Below are 17109 nucleotides of genomic sequence, written 5' to 3' on the forward strand. Positions count from 1 at the left end.
TGTGAGGAGTCTTGTCTCTCTACAGAGATCAGAGCCCCTCTCTCTGCCCCCAGGTGAGCCAGCAGCTGGAGAATCCCTGGGAGCTAAGAACAGACATGCTGGGAGCGTGCACCAAAATCACACTGCTGAGGCCTGATCGACACTAGAAAATTCATATGCAGGGTTGGAATGAGCTCTCCCTGACATCTTCTGATGAGCTGGGGGAAAGACTTTAGGGACAGACCGTGTTTTATATATGCCCACTATGCCTAGGTGCACAGCAGAGGGAACTGCTCTGCCAAAATGATCACTTTTGGCTGGTGCGGGTTTACACAATACTCCAGTATTGAATGCGGGGTAATGGAATGTCATTAGCCCTATTTCATTAACAAAGGGCAGCAGAACTGTGCTTAGCCTGTCCTGACTGAGGTGAGTCACCCTCAACTGAACCTCACTTGCTAAGTAGAGATGCCAAATCCCTGTGAAAAGGAGACGGGGTGGGTACAGGTGTTCCTAAGGGCATGGCTACACTTGCAAATGCAGAGCGCTTTGAGTTAAACCAGCCTTCGGAGACTGCAGTAGGGAAAGTGCTGCAGTCTGTCAACACTGAGGAAAATGCAGCACTTCACGTTTGGCAGTCGAGTTATTCCTAGGATCCAAACTGACAATAAGGACTCTGACGATATCAACTTGAGTAACACATACGACACGAGATTGCTTGTGGCATTCACGGACATGCTCAGCACTCTGGGATGCCGCTTTTGTGCTCGGGAAACAAGCACTGAGTGGTGGGATCAAATCGTCATGCATTCTTCCAGATTGCAATAGCAACCTGCTTCTTCACCATCAGGGCAGCTCTCAATCTTGTGTCCTTGCGCTGCAGGGTTGGGGCAAGCTGTGTTCTTGCACATAGGTTGTTAAACCCTGGGAATTGCGGGAAGCAGATTTAATCGGGCTATATCCAGTATGACAGAAGCGATACCAGTATTTACTGACAGCTACAGATGATTTTTCAAAAGAGGTAGAATTTCCACTTAGAACTATGAGAGCACGAGGGGAGAAGACAACATGTAAAATTATATATCGACATGGCTGTGCAGAGCAGATACTGGCAGATCTAGGTTCTGAACGGAATCATGAGGTAACAGTTTACATTTTCACGATATGGTCAATTACACAATCATGGCCGTGTGACAGGGGCTGTTAGCAGCTACAAACTGAGCCCTTTGGAAGCCAGCACCCTGGTCACTGAGAACACCCAGGGCACAGGGTGCAGTTACAGTAGGAGGGACTGAGTGTTTGGGTTTGGAAGGGCAGAGGGGATCACTTGCACCTGTAGGGAGCCTGAGGAGGTCACTAGCTCAGCACTGAGAAGAAAGCAGCAGTATAAAATTCTCAATTGCAGCAGGAAGGAGGCTCCTCGTAACTGCTGCTATGTTGTAATGCACCATAAAAAGTCATAAAGACACTTGGTGGAGGTTCCCTGGCAGACTACCTGCTGCTTAATTCACACAGAGGTCTGCCAGCCAGGGGCTGCAGGAACTGATGGGGGAGCCCATTCACAGTTAGAAATTTAAAAATGAACATTGCCTGCAATCGCTTCATGAGACATCATGCTGTAAATTGTGACAACACATTTTTGTGTCTTGTCAGACAATAAAAACCATGTTGTATATTAACCTATTTGCCAACATATTTCCCAATGTAATAACACAATAAGATTGGATAAGAAACCACAGTAATTACAAATAAGTCAGTGAGAAATAGAGAAAGGAATTTCTGAAGGAGATTTTAAGGAAAAATTATCTATTTTTAGATTAATATTTCCCTGTGTTAAAAATTAGGAAAAACACAAAGCTTCAGGAGCCCATGCCACCTAGATACCAGTAGACTGGATAAAAAGCACAAATGAATCTATTAAAAGATAATTTTAGGGTATTTATCTTCCACTGCTCTACAGCCAAAATGCTTCTGAAATAAATGTAGTCAAACTTTACTAAGTCTGGGTCACTGAGAATGAAAATGATGCTTAAAATTGTTGACTGGCTCCAGTTTTCAACATATGCTATTGGGTCAGTATATACGACCCTTGACTTGGGAATAGCGGAGGATAAATGAGTTATAAAGGGAAGGGATCTCAATTTAAACCAGAAATGACTAAAATACATCTTTGACTGGATCTATGAATAAATCTATGACTGGGTTTGGACAGTACTTGTTTTTTAGGCAAAACAATGAATGATGCAATCTGAAGCTGGTATTGCATCATACATGATATGAATTGCCTCATGTTATTCCTAGAAGTCATGGATGATGCAATCATAATGAAACTTACATCACTCTGCTGAACAAATTGCCCTATATCAGCTCTAGAAATCATACAGTGTCGTGCTTTCTTATTTGTCAGTGTTTGATTTTGCAAAGGGACACATTTCTGTTTAGCCAAAGTGAGCAGAGATGCCTCATACTTGTGTGAACAGTGCAGATAACTTCTGCTATGTTTGTGGTGAAGTGACTTTTGCATCACAAAAGCGCAGTATAACCACTATGGTTAAGAAAGCCTACCACCTTTATTTTGGCTGCAAAATTGGAGATCAGGACAAGAGGTGGGCCCCACACATATGCTGCAACACTTGTGCAACAAATCTTCGCCAGTGGTTGAACAGGAAAAGGAAATCTATGCCTTTTGCAGCGCCAATGATTTGGAGAGAGCCAACAGATCATACCAGCAATTGTTACTTCTGCATGGTGCTTCCAGTTGGGAAAGGTGTGTCAAAGAAGAAAAAGTGGACTGTGCATTATCCAAACATTCCATCAGCTATACGCCCAGTACCCCACGGAGAAGGACTGCCGGTTCCTGATGCACCAGAATCATTCTCACTTGAGTCAGACGAGGAAGAGGATGAAACTTCTGGTCCTGAACCACCAATGTCACAGGACCCACATTTTCTCCTATCCTCCTCCTCTGAACCACACCTCATAACACAAGGTGAACTGAATGACCTTGTCAGGGATTTGGAACTACCCAAGAGTAAGGCAGAGCTGTTGGGCTCCAGACTACAGCAGTGGAATCTCCTGGCAGGTAATGTTAGGGTTTCCATGTTCTGTGACCGTCAAAAGGATCTTGTCCCATTCTTCTTCATGGAAGGTGATCTTGTAGCCTGCAACAACATCGATGGTGTGATGGCAGCCCTCAACATCGTTCACGATCCAGATGAGTGGAGACTGTTCATTGATTCATCGAAGACGAGTCTTAAAGCTGTTTTACTGCATAATGGGAATGTTTTGCCATCAATTCCAGTTGGTCATGCCGTCCATATGAAGGAAACCTATGACAACATGAAACAACTTTTGAGGTGCATAAACTATGACCAACATCAGTGGCCGCTTTGAGGCCATTTGAAGGTTGTTGCTCTCTTGCTTGGTCTACAGACTGGATACACAAAGTACTGCTGTTTTCTCTGCGAATGGGATAGTCGTGCAAGAGATTCCCACTACATCAAGAAAGATTGGCCACTCCGACAGTCATTGGAGCCTGGGAGGAAAAGTGTTTAGCATCCACCACTTGTTGAATCAAGGAAGATTTTGTTACCACCCTTACACATCAAGCTGGGTCTGATGAAGAACTTTGTCAAGGCCATTGACAAAACACAAGCAGCTTTCAAGTACCTCTGTGGAAAATTTCCAAGGTTAAGTGAAGCTAAGATAAAGGAGGGTATCTTTGTTGGTCCTCAGATTCGTGAACTTCTTCGAGATGATGCATTTGACCATGCACTGCATGGCAAGGAAAAGACGGCATGGAAAGCCTTCCAGTTAGTGGCAATAAATTTTCTCGGAAACAACAAGGCAGACAACTACAGGTTGTTGGTGGAAAACCTCCTCAAGGCATACAAAAGCCTTGGTTGCAACATGTCACTAAAGATACATTTTCTTCACTCTCATCTAGATTTTTTTCCACCGAACTGCGGAGCAGTGAGCGATGAGCATGGCGAGCGATTTCACCAGGACATTGCAACAATGGAGAAATGCTATCAGGGCAAATGGAGCCCATCAATGCTTGCAGACTATTGCTGGACAGTGACAAGAGATGCTCCATTTAATGAATACCAGAGACAAGCCAAGAAGCACCGAGTAGACACTGAATAGGACTAAAGTATGTATATAACAGTTTTTTGCCTTTTGTTTCATAATAAATTTTAGTTATATAACCCTTTTGCTGATTTTTAAAATGTTACATAAACAGGACAGGTGAAATATTATCATGTAAAGCAACCATAAACACATTGAGGTTTACAATTTATGATTAAAACTCTACTATCTACACAATATACATAGACATAAAATGTAAAAACTTACATAACTTAGAAACAGTAGCCAATCAGTTATTTTAATTGTCATATTTGAATTCAGCACATCAAAATACATAATAAATAGCACATTTTATCTCTGAAGCGGACGACTTCTCAAAAATTGTAGACCACTGTAATCAAGGTACGTTTAGGGCACTCTGCCATGAATGGCATATTGTGAATAAATCTTCAAAACTGAATTATTACATTGAAAATATTCATAACGCATCAAGTTTAAAATAAAAAGGAGTCCTAGCAATGACATGTGATGTGCATCCCCTCAGACTCTGCTTAGCTATCTCTTCAAGAAATTAGGTTCAACAGCTAATTTCAAGGAATTAGATCAATCAGTCACTATTTTTACAGAGCATTAGAGAAGGTGGTGGACAGAACCCAGAGGAATTGTGATGAATTTCCTGGAGAAACTTTATTTTCTTTGTACTCTAAACCTCACATGACAACAAAAATATCACCCTTTCAACTGATTTATGGTAAAAAAGAAAAGTTTGCCAAAAATTTTCACCAAATTTCATGTGTCATTAAGTGCCGGCATCTTTAATACAATTAAGTTAATTTGTGATGATTGAGTAAAGGAATACATTTGTTGTGTCCTTATAACCAAGAACATGAAGAGCCTGGCAGTACATTGAAATCAATAGTGCACAGTGACAGTACATTGCCTGCAAATAATATGTCTAAAGAAAAATAAACTAAAAAATGGAGAATGTAGAAGAGATTTCTATCGATAGGAAGAGAGCATTTGAGGTTGGGGACCGTGTTTTGTTAATTGAAGTGAGAAAAAGAAAGGAAGGGTCATATCTTGATTACCTATTATATGTAGCTAGAAAGTTAAAAATCACATGAATTAATGCTGACAGAAGTTCAAAGATTATTTTATAATCTTGTTTGAGTTAACTTAAATATATTGCTTAATTAATTCTATCATTTTTTCAACTATTAATTTTCAAAGATGAAGAGCAGGAGGTGGGTGCATGTGCCCTGCCTTCCAGAGAGAACCAGTCAAGACAATAAAGGGGGTGGTGGTGGGGGGAACAGAGAGAGCAGCTGCACATGTGTGTAGTTGTGATGTTTATAACACATGTACATTGTCACTGAACATCCCAGTCAGACAATTTAATAGTTGTTAAGATAAATATTTTGGATTTCTTGAAATTCCACAGTTGAAATACAAATGACGTTATTTAGAGAAGTTAAACTTCACTATAGATTTGAGGGAAAGATAAAAAAATGTAAATAATTCCATTTCTACAAATATATTTAGATGCTTGTTTTTGAAATACTGTTGAAATGTAAATTAAAATATTCTTGTATTTCCACCTTGTTACAATAATATTTTCTAAATTAAAATAATCTTTTTTCTTTCATATTTACATTGAGATTTCACAGGGACAGAAAATTCTGACAGGGGTAAATATCCCCCATTCCCCACCATCTGCTACCCCTGGGGTGGGGGATGGGGAAAGGTGGGGGCTGGGGGTTCCCAGGTGTCCGGTTTCTGACTGGAACCTCCAGTTGAAAAGGGAAACTGGCAGCGTCCAGTCAGCACAAAATGTCCAGTTGCTGCAGTAACTGGCCCCCGCCACTGGGAGCGGGAAGAGCAGCAGGGCTGGGAGGGGCCAGTCTGTGCCGCCGAGTCACTGTAAGGGACCGAGATTCCCTCCGGCCTCAGCTGGGACCGGGCAGATTATCAGGGGAGCCGCATTTGTACCCCCAGGGTTGAGACCAGGACAGAAATAAGGGCAGAGCGTCCCGGAGAAGGTGTCAGTGAAAGTGAAGAGATGGGACCTGTCAGTCACATTGTAAAACGAGACCTTGCCCACCTCATAGTCCAGGAAAATCCCCACCCGGCTGGGCCAGATGCTCACAGGGAGGGGGGTCCAGGGGGAGGTGAGGGCCTTGTATCCCCCATCCCACACCCGCACGGCCCAGTATCCATTCCCAGGTGTGGCTATGGCCCATCCCTTCCTGCTCACAGATTCCCTACAAACCCCCAGTTCCCAGCCTCTCTTGTCTCCCACCTCCACCTCCCAGTAACGCCTCCCACCCGCGAACCCCTCAGTGCCCAGAACCCAAGGATAAGTATCAAATCTCTCAGGGTTGTCGGGCAGATCCTGGCGTTTGTCTCCGTGTCTCACACGTTTCCGATCCTCAGACAGGAGGAGCCAGGGATTTGCCGTGTCTGGATCCAGACTCACGTCCACTGGGGAGAGAGTCACAGAGTCAGGGCCGGGGGACGGGGCTGGTCATTGGGATTAAAGGGAAATTAACCTGCAACCCCATTAATCACTGGGGGATGGTTGTTGCCTGAGGGGAGTCAGGGCCCCTCTGCCTGTGAGGAGACAATGAGGGGAAGGGCAGGAGGAGTGGGGGGGTGGGGACTTGGGTGGTACGATACGACGCGGCGCTCGGGGGGGTGGGGACTTGGGTGGTGCGATGCAACGCGGCGCTCGGGGGGGCGGGGACTTGGGTGGTGCGATGTGACGCAGCCCTCGGGGGTCGGGGACTTGGGCGGTGTGATGCGACGCGGCGCTTGTGGGGGGACTTGGGTGGTGCGACGCGGCACAGGGGGGCGGGGACTTGGGCGGTGCGACGCGACTCTGGCGGGGGCGGGAACTTGGGCGCTGCGATGCGACGTGGCGCTTGGGGGGGCGGGGATTTGGGCGGCGCGATGCGGTGCTGGGGGCGGGGACTTGGGTGGTGCAACCTGGCGCTGGGGGGTGGGGACTTGGGTGGTGCGATGCAGCGTGGGGGGGGGCGGGGAATTGGGCAGTGGGACGCGGTGCTGGGGGGGGACTTGGGGTACGCAATGCGGTGTTGGGGGGGCGCTCTTTTTTTTTTGCTTGGGGCGGCAAAAATGTTAGAGCCGGCCCTGCAGAGGGGACAAAGGAAACAGCAGGCACCAGGGAGGCAGATGGGGCCAGGGTAGAGCTGGGACTTGGAGCAGAGGAGGAGCTGGCACCAGGGGACTGGAGGGGTGGTGAGGGGTGCAGGTGTCACGGAGCCAGAGGGGGAGGGGAGGGGCAGGGGTGACAAAGAGAAGGTGGCCTGGGTGATGGTGGCAGAGGGGCGAGAGGAGAGCAGGGTCAGTGGGGCAGAGGGTGGTGAGGGGCTGGGCACCAGGAAGGAAGGGGACTAGGGGAGGGGCAGGTGTTGGGGGGCAGGAAGAGGGAAAGGGCAGGTGCCAGGGGATTGAGGGGGTTGAGCAGAAGGGCAGGCACAGGGAGGGCAGAGGAGGGGAGGCAGAAGCACCAGGGGGCATTGAGGGGTGAGAGGCAGGGCAGGTGGGCAGAGGGAGGTGTTAGGGGAGGGGATTGGGGAGAGGCAGGTGCCAGGGGGTCAGAGTGGGGCTAGAGGAGGGGTGGGCACAGGGGGATGAGGGAAGGGGCGGGTGCCAGGGGTCAGAGAGGGTGGGGAGAGGGGCAGGTGTCAGGAGGACTGAGGGGAGTAAGAAGGGCAAAAGTCAGGACAGCAGAGGAGGGTGAGGGGAGGGGTGGGAGACGTGGCACAGAGGAGGGAAAGGGGAGAGGTGGATGCCAGGACATAGCAGGGGATGTGAAGTGATGGATGGGCTCCAGGGTGCAGAGGATGTTTGGGGGAGAGGGGCAGATGCCAGGAGGGCTGGGGGAGAAGGGAGGGGCTGTTCCAGTGGGGCAGAGATGATGGGTGGAGGGCAGGGGCATGTGCCAGGGAAGCAAAGTGGGAGTAGAGGGGCAGGGGCCCAGGGGAGCAGAAAGGGAGTGAGAAGAGCGGGAGGGATGTTGGTGAGGGGTCAGAATAGACGCAGGGTCCAGGGTCCCTCACAGGGGTGGGGGAAGGGTAAGGGAGGGGCAGGAGCCAGAGAGGGGAGAGGGAGAGGCAGGCCCCAGGGAATTTCTGTTGCTTTCGGGCCACGTCTGATTGATTTCTTGCTCAAAACAGGTCGGTGCTGTCTCCACACACACTGGGGGTGCAGCCCTGCCCCAGGGGGAGCAGCTGGGACTCTCCATGCTGGCAGGCCCCACAGGCCCCACCTTCCAGCCAGGAAAACCCCACAGCCAGCCCCTCCCCTCGCCAGGCTGAGCCCCACCCCCACGGGGGCAGTTATTTGCATTGGGCTCACTTGGGGGGCATTACAGTGGAAGATTCGGGGGGGGGGCGATAAATGTGGACTAATGGGCTGTTGCTAATGAGGCCAGGGCAGTGGGGAGGGAGGGGGCATTTCCCCACTTACTGCCCCCTCCATCTGGGAGAATCTGCACTGGGGACCAGTTCCAGTTCACAGCTGCACAGTACGCAGGGCCGGCTCTAACATTTTTGCCGCCCCAAGCAAAAAAAAAAGAGCGCCACCCTGCCCCTCCCTGAGCGTCGTGTCGCATCGCATAGCCCAAGCCCCCGCCCCCCCAACACCACATCGTGTCCCCCAAGTCCCCGCCCCCCCACGCTGCGTCGCACTGCCCAAGTCCCCTCCCCCAGCGCCACATCTCACCGCCCAAGTCCCCGCCCCCCCGAGCGCCGCGTCGCACTGCCCAAGTCCCCCCGCCCCCCAGCGCCGCCTGGCCAAACCAAAAACAACAAAAACAAACCCCGATCGCCGCCCCCTCCCAAGGTGCCGCCCCAAGCACATGCTTGGTAGGCTGGTGCCTGGAGCCGGCCCTGACAGCATGTCTGCACTAGGGGTTTGCACCGGTGCAGCTACATCAGTGCAAGGAAACCCCGGCAGACATGGCCTGAGACACTGCTGTGCCAGGGGCCGTAACCCCTCCCCTCACTGGGGTTATGGATCAATAATTACAGGGTCACTGGAGCAGGGGAGCTGGACTCTGGGCTCCCAGGTGGGGGCCTGACCCACTGGGCTGCAGAGTCATTCTCACCCCCATGCTCCGGCCCAGTGCCCATGGCAGTGTTCAGACACAGGAGGACGTCATGAGACACCTGGAGCCCAGCGGGTCGAGCTCTCATGGCATCTCATGGATTGAACCTGGGGCTCCCAGCTGAGGGCCCAGCCACTGGGCTAAAAGGTACAAGGGAAGAGGCAGCACCTTTTTCTCTTAATTGAAACTAGTCAGCAAACCCGACATGGATTCACGAATAGTTTCTCTTGACCCGAAATATAATTTTGCAGCAAATAAACTATTTGTCCAAAACATTTTACCCAGTTCCACTGCAAACCTGTCTGAGCAACGTAGGAGCCCCAATCCCAGTGACTTGCAATGAGAGACTGTCAACACCCCCAGAAACGCAGTTACAGGCAGGCCAGGCTCAGGACATCAGCTATGAAACACTCCAGAGCTGCTGTTTAATTTCCCCTTTGCAGACAAATGCCCCCTGGGCCCCTGATCTCACCCCCACAAATCAGGCTAGAAATGGAGACTTGGCTCCAGCCTGAACTCTCTGCCCAGAGCCATTTGTCCCATGGACACTGCTAGTGGCCAGATCCTCTGCAGCTGCACCTGGGCATCTCCCAGAGCGGATAACAGTCACAGAGACCGTCTCAGAGCCCCAGGAGCTCAGGTGTCTCCATCTAACGACTGTGCCAGCCACCCCCCTCGCTCTCATTAACCAGCCCTGGGACAGACACGCTGGGAACTTTCACACCCAGACTCTGGAGACACTTTGGGTCCTTCTACACAGCCTGCAGCAGCGAGTCTTGGAACAGGGTGGACACATTCAGGCTTACGGGGCTCCCTCTTTGGAATTAAAAATAGCCACATAGATTTTCAGGTTCTGGCTGGAGCTCAGGCTCTGAAGCCCAGGGTGGAGCCAGGTCTGCCCCTCACAGTGCAAGAGGGGACATTGTCTGTGTCCACATCCCCTTCACCCCCTTCCTGGGATGGGGAACAGCAGCCCCAGGGCCCCTCCCTTCACCCCCAGGGCAGGGGAGCGAGATCCCTCGGCCTCCTGGGCAGTGGGGCCTCCCAGCACAGGTTCCTGGGTGAGCGTGAAAGAGTCTCCACACAGAGAGCTCTGTGCACCCGGCAAATACACAGATGTGCCCGTGGATCAGGATCCAGGATGGTGCTCTCCCCAGGAGTGAGGGAAGCTCCCTCAAAGTAGAGGGGTCACCCACTCGTGCCAGCCCTTCTCCCTGAGCTCCTGTCCCCACACCCCTGAACCCTTGCTCTCACACTGCCCCTTCTTCCTGAGCCCCTGCCTTCACCCCACCTCTTCCCCAACACCCTGACCCCCTGGTCTTTCCTCTCGGCCCCTCCCCCAGCGTCGCTCACCCTTACAGCTGGTAAAAAGTGGGAGGGAATAGCCCTCCCATTGGTAAAAGTGATGGGGTCATGGCCCCCTGGCCCCCCTCTTCCAGTGCCCCTTACTCACTCCCGAACCCCAGGAGGAGAGGACCCTTCGGGCAGTGTCTGTGAGCTCAGTGCTGGGGATACGAATTGGGTTTTACACCCCGGCTGCTGGAGCTCTGTGTATTGAGGGTATAAGGAGACAGAGGCCGTGTGAGTCCCCCACTGTCCTGCCAACATGGCTCAGCCCTGACATCTGCCGGAGCCTCTCCCTGGGGAGGAATCGTCCCTTTAGCCAGGTCTGGCCTTGGCCTCCCTCCAGAGATGGCTGGTGAGGCTGCCGTTAAAGCGAGTTACAACGTGAGCTCCTGTCCGCTGGGAACTGGACTCTGAGCCTGGGCTGGGATCGGTGACTGGGAAGTGAAAGGCCCCAGCTGCCCTCACTGCCCCCTTGAGCCAGCCCAGTGCCACCAGCCATTCAGTGTGATACCAGCGATGCTCAGGCTTGGTGACACAGCCAGTGCCCCCAGCGGGCAGAGCAAGGGTCTGCCCAAGGATCAATGGGCACAATCTGCAGCAAGGGAGGTTGAGGCTGGAGAGGAGGAAACACTTTCTAATTCTCAGGGCAGTGAAGCTCTGGCCCCGGCTCCAAGGGAGGTTGTGGGATCCCTGTCACTGGAGGTTTGTAAGAACAGGTTGGACAAATCCCTGCCAGGGATTGTCTAGTCCCTGATCTACCCCAGGGGGGGCTGGACTAGGTGACCTCTCAAGGTCCCTTCCAGCCCTGCATTGCTATGGTTCTAGGTTACAGCAGTTCCTGGGGCTGGGTCCAAGGGGCTCTAAGCCTGGTGAGTGGCACATGACAGAGTTAACACTGTTAGTGACCATGGCAGCTGGCAGCTCAGCGTACCTGCCAGGAGCCTGAGCTGGCATGTGGCTGCCTGAACCTGGCTCAGCAGGGTGTTACTGGGCCGTGTGGACAGGACCTAGGGTTAGCACCTGTCCATAGGATTGCCAGGTGTCTGTTTTTCCATTGGAACGCCTGGTCGAAAAGGGACCCTGGTCGCTCCAGTTGGCACCGCCGACTGGGACATTAAAAGTCTGGTCGGTGGCGCAGCAGGGGCTCTGGGCTAAGGCAGGCTTCCTCCCTGCCCTAGGTCTGTGCAGCTCCTGGAAGCGGCCAATTTACTTCCCTGGAGTTTGAAACTTTTCTAGCAGAACATAACCAAGTGTCAGCCATGGTCAAGCCTCCCTTTGAATACAGGTTGGCTCTGGGGGTGGGGGGAAATGTATCACGAGGGCTGGTCCCTTTTAGGGGAGTCAGGGACCAGATTACCTGTGACAGGCTCCTGTAAGGGAGAATGAGACAACCCAGACCAACCTGGAAGTAATTAAATCCCTAGGTGGCTAGTCGGCAGCAAAACAGCTAATGAGGCTGATAAAGGGTAACCAGGGCTCAGCTGAAGGGTTCCCAGGGACAGGAAGCTGCTGAGGAGAGGAGCTCCCAGGAGAGCTCACCAGAGCAAGGAGCCTGGAAGGGGCTCCTAGAGCAGTGCTCCCCAAACTGTGGGTTGTGCCCCACTAGAGGGTGTGGAGGAACATTTGGGGGGCCTGACAGGGCCTGGACCAGCCCCCATGGGTGGCGGGAAGGGAATGTCACCCAGCCCTGCTCTGCCCCCAGCTCCACTCCGGCCCCACCCTCAGCCCCAGCTGCATCTCCGGCCCTGACCTCAGCCACCAACTCCCGGCCCTGCTGAGTCGGTGGCTGGTTCTTCCGGCTGAGAACCCAGCTGCAGCCCCAGCCCCAAACATGGTTCGCCCCTGGCTGAAACCCTCAGCTCCTGGCCCCAACTGCAGGTCCACTCCCAGCCATGGCCCCCAACTTCTGGCCCCAATTGCGGCCCCGTTCCTGACCCATCGCCCATTGGCCTGCTAAACCCAGGGTTGTGAGTTCAATCCTTGTGGGGGCCATTTGGGGATTGGTCCTCCCCTTTAGCAGGGGGTTGGACTAGATACCTCCTGAGGTCTCTTCCAACCCTAATATTCTATGAATCTATGAATCAGAGAGCAGGAAAACAATTGTCTGTTTGCCCCGGCTCCCCCTCAACAGCAGGTACCTTAGCAGGAGTGTGAATAACCAAACCCTCAGATTTTCACACAGACAATGACATTTTGCCCGACCCCTTAGTTATTGTGAGAGCTGTAAGAGGACTGAGGAGGGACTGAACACCCCAGGGGAATGGAACTGAGAGTGACTGAAGCAGTATCAGCATCAGTTACCTGCGTAGCTTTGGGCTCTGGTGAGTCCTGAAATAATCAGACATGAGAATTTAGACTCGAAATACAGACTCGACAAGTCACACACTGTGAAAAACAAACTCCACAAACCAGAAACGGAGCTTACCCAGTTCTTCCAGAGGATCCATGGGAACGAGAGGGGAGAAAAGGGAAAAAAAACATAAATGAATCAATAGGAGAGATTCTCAATTACATAAGTGCCCAGTTCTAAATCCAAGTTACATTGGCTTCAGAGGGAATTTTGCCTGAGTAAGGACACCAGCATTAGGCTCCCAATCAGTAGTTAGGGCAGGGGTGGCCAACCTGCACCTGAGAAGGAGCCAGAATTTACTTATGTACATTGCCAAAGAGCCACAGTAATATATCAGCAGCTCCCCATCAGCTCCCCCCACCTGCCAGCAGCCCGGCTGATCAGCACCTTCCCTTCCTCCCCCATGCCTCCTGTGGCATGCAAGAGACTCTGGGAGGAGAGGGAGAAGTGAGGGCATGGCAGGCTCAGGGAAGGGGGAAGGAAGGAGCGGGGGCCTTGCGGGAAGGGGTGGAGTGGGGGCAGGGCCTGGGGCAGAGCCAGGGGTTGAGCAGTGAGCACCCCCAGCACATTGGAAAGTTGGCGCCTGTAGCTCCAGCCCCAGAGTTGGTGTCTATGCAAGGGGAAACATATTAACTTCTGAAAAGCCGCTTGTGGCTTAAGAGCCACAGGTTGGCCACCCCTGAGTTAGAGCTTCTGCTTTATCACACCTGATCCTGCAAACTCTCCCCCCAGAAATCACAGGGACTGCACCTGTGAGGATCACTCATGTGAGTCAGGGGGGCAGAATGGGGCTGTAGCAGGCCTGTGTGGCTCCCCTCCTCCCCGGGGAGGGTTGAGCCCCGGACACTGGAAGGGGCGGGACTACAGAGCAGTGAGCCCGCCCCTCAGAGGGTCAGGCGGTGACCCGGAAGCATAACAGCCGGCCACCAGAGCTCAGTCAGAGCCCAGCCACCGTCGGGAGCAGACCTGCCCGAGAGGACTCGGGACTGGGAAGCCGCTGGGGCCCAGAGCAGTTGCCCGGACTGGCCAGAGCTTCCCCTCGCTCGCTACTGGGAGGACCCGCCGAAGCTTCCCCGTGCTACCTACGAGGAGGAACTGCCGGAGACTTCACCTCTCCCTTGCTGTTACACCGAGGAACCCCCGGAGCAGAAATGGCCGGACTTCCCCGAGGAACTGCCAGATCTACCCCACAGTCCGGGCTGCGAGGAGCCCAGGCTGTTGGACTGACCGTCAGCGGTGGTAGCCGCTGCCTAGGGCCTCGGGCCGGGATGCAGTGGAGTGGGTGGGCCTGCGTCCCCCCTGCCACCCCACTCGCGGGTGGCAGTCTTCCCCCCTCACCCCAGTGCTCAGCCCCTGCACCAGGGGGCCTAAGCCCGGACTGTTGTTGCCCAGCCGCTGCACCAAAGGGCCTGGGCCTTTTGCACTATTTGTGTTGTTGCCCAGCCCCTGCACCAAAGGGCCTGGGCCTTTCCAGAACTATTTCTGTTGTTGCTCTGCCCCTGCACCAGAGGGCCCTGAGCTCCTTGAACTGTTTCTACTGTTGCTCAGCCCCTGCAACCAAGGGACTGAGCTCTGACTGTTGTTGCCCCGCCCAGATCCAGGGCCTGGGCTTCTATACTAACTCTTTGTTGCTCAGCCTTGCAGCAGCAGGCCTAAGCCGTAAGTGACTGTGTGAACTGTTGCTCAGCTTTGAAGAGTTGGGACGGGACGCGACTAAGAGCAGCAGGCCGGTGTGGCTCCCCTCCTCCCCAGGGAGGGTTGAGCCCCGGACACACACGTTTACAAGTGGCACCTGACCAGGGACTTGAACCCTTGCCCCTGTGAAAAGGGGCCGGTAGGCGGGTGGTTCACTCCCTTCCTAGCCAGGAGTATGGATATGGAGCGGCTGTTCCAGCTGCTGGCGGAGAGCCAGGAGCGGCAGCAGGCGGCCCAGCTGCAGCAGCAGCAGCAGTATGCCGCCCACCTTGACAGCAGCAGCAACGAGATGCTGCTCATCTCCAATAACAGCAGCAGCAGCAGCAGCATGTGGCTCAGCTGGAGCAGCAGCAGCAGCTAGTACAGCAGCTAGGGAGCCAGCTGCAGCATCTCATGGGCACCGCACCCTGCCCCGCTGACTGGCCAGCGGGTGAGGGTACTGGGGGGGGCCCACGTTTGGCTGCCCCCCTGTGCCTGACCAAGATGGGCCCGGACGATGACCCCGAGGCCTTTTTGGTCACTTTTAAGCATGTGGCCCTTGTCGTGGGGTGGGCCCGAGACCAATGGGCCACTCTTTTGGCCCCGTATTTGACCGGGACGGCCCAAGCGGCCTACCGCGGACTGGCGACGGAAGAGGCCAGGGACTATGACCGAGTGAAAGCTGCGGTCCTGGACGCTTTGGAGTCAGTCCAGAGACCTTTAGACAGCGGTTCCGGCGCCAGACCTACCCTGCAGGCGCCCGTCCCCAGATGGTGGCCCAGACCTTGAAGGAGGCCTGTCGCCGGTGGCTACAGCCAGAAGCCAGGACAGCAGAGGAGGTAACCGAACAGGTTGTCTTGGAGCAATTTGTCCATACCCTGCCTGCCCGGGGAAGGGCCTGGGTACTCCGCCACCAGCCGGCGACCCTGGCTGATGCCGTCTCGTTAATGGAAGGCTTCCTGGCCGCGGAAGCCTCCATAGGGCCGACCTTCCGGCCACCTACCTTTGGGCCCGAACACCCCCATAGTGAGAAGAAGGCAACCAACCTGCCCAGCCCGCGATATCCGGGCCACGGATCAGACTCCCGGCCGGGGTCCCAGACCCAGCGCTTGGACGCAGCTCCCTGGCTGGCAACCCCGGCCTTCAATCAGGGAGCCCCGAAGTACCTGAGCAGCCCTCCCTCGGAGCAGGTGCCCCGAGCTCGGTCCCTGCTTTGGATGCAGGAAGGCAGGACACCTACAATGGGACTGCCCCAAAATGGACTGTAGCTTTGGGCAGGTCTACGCAGGGGACGGCCGGGCCCGACTACCACAGGTCCCCATACTCACGGTCCCGGTGATGGTTGAGGACCAAGCCACGCAGGCCTTGATTGACTCTGGGTGCAGCCACACGTTGGTTCGCCAGGCTCTGGGACCCCCGGTTGACCCCCGTTTGAAGCCAATCCGTTTGCAGTGTATTCATGGGGACGTCTGGCCCTACCCGAGCGCTCGAGTCCAGCTAACGGTGGATGGCATCACCCGACAGTTAGTAGTCGGCTTGGCTCCCCGCCTGGCGTACCCCGTGATCCTGGGGCGGGATTGGCCCACCTTTGAGGAGGTCCTTCGGTCAACACCGGCATTAGAGGCCGAACCCCAGGAACCTCCACCAGAGGCTGAGAAGGACGTCGAGGAGAACGAAGCAGGAGGCCAGGAAGCCAGTGGACCGCAGGGAGAGGCCCTAGCCAAACCCCGCTTCGACACTGACTTCTGCCGCGACCAGCGCGCGGACCCTACTCTTAGCCGGGCCTACGAGCAACTCGCGGTAGTAGATGGGTCTGTGATCGATCCTCATTGGGCCACACAGTGGCCCCATTTCGAACTACACCGGGACAGACTGTACCAGGTCGACCGAGACCCCCACACATGGGAACCGCAAACGCAGTTGCTGGTACCCCGCTGTCACCGACGGGCTGTGATGAGATTGGCCCATGACGTGCCAGCTGCTGGACATCTAGGGCATGAGAAGACCCTCGCCCGAATCCTGGCGCGGTTCTTTTGGCCCGGACTCCACCAAGACGTGAAGCGGTACTGCAACTCCTGCCCGGAGTGTCAACTGGCCACTCCGCCTCGGGTACCCAAGGTGCCCTTAGTCCCCATGGTCGAGACCCCGTTCGAACGGGTCGCCATGGACCTAGTGGGGCCACTCCCCAGAAGCGCGGCCGGCTTCCAATACATCTTAGTCCTCGTGGACTATGCCTCCTGCTTCCCAGAGGCTATCCCCTTGTGGAGCATCATGGCCCGGACTATTGCTGGGGAGTTGGTAAAGATTTTTGCCCGCGTAGGGTTGCCCAAGGAAATCCTAACTGACCAAGGTACTAATTTTACGTCCCGGCTACTCAAACAGGTCTGCAAGCTCCTGGGGGTGAAACAGTTCAACACCTCCGTATACCATACGCAAACCGATGGGTTGGTGGAGCGGTTTAACCGCACCCTCAAGGACATGCTGAAGAAATTCCCCCCAGGGGAGCTGCGCCACTGGGATCAGTTCCTACCACCCCTGT

General features: G+C 54.0%; 1 protein-coding gene across 1 annotated transcript in view; it reads right to left on the minus strand.

Moving 5' to 3' along the window:
* Positions 1 to 5983: 5983 nt before the first annotated feature.
* The window catches only part of LOC123346665 (butyrophilin subfamily 1 member A1-like), a 44316-nt gene continuing 33190 nt past the window's right edge, over positions 5984 to 17109 (minus strand). The window contains exons 8-10 of the mRNA XM_044984139.1: positions 12972 to 12977; positions 12848 to 12874; positions 5984 to 6549 (exon numbers count right to left, since the gene is read on the minus strand). Of these exons, the coding sequence (XP_044840074.1) occupies positions 5984 to 6549; positions 12848 to 12874; positions 12972 to 12977 (599 nt within the window). The remainder of the gene's footprint in view (positions 6550 to 12847; positions 12875 to 12971; positions 12978 to 17109) is intronic.

Source organism: Mauremys mutica, chromosome 12 (assembly GCF_020497125.1).
Source record: "Mauremys mutica isolate MM-2020 ecotype Southern chromosome 12, ASM2049712v1, whole genome shotgun sequence".
NCBI lineage: Eukaryota > Metazoa > Chordata > Testudines > Geoemydidae > Mauremys > Mauremys mutica.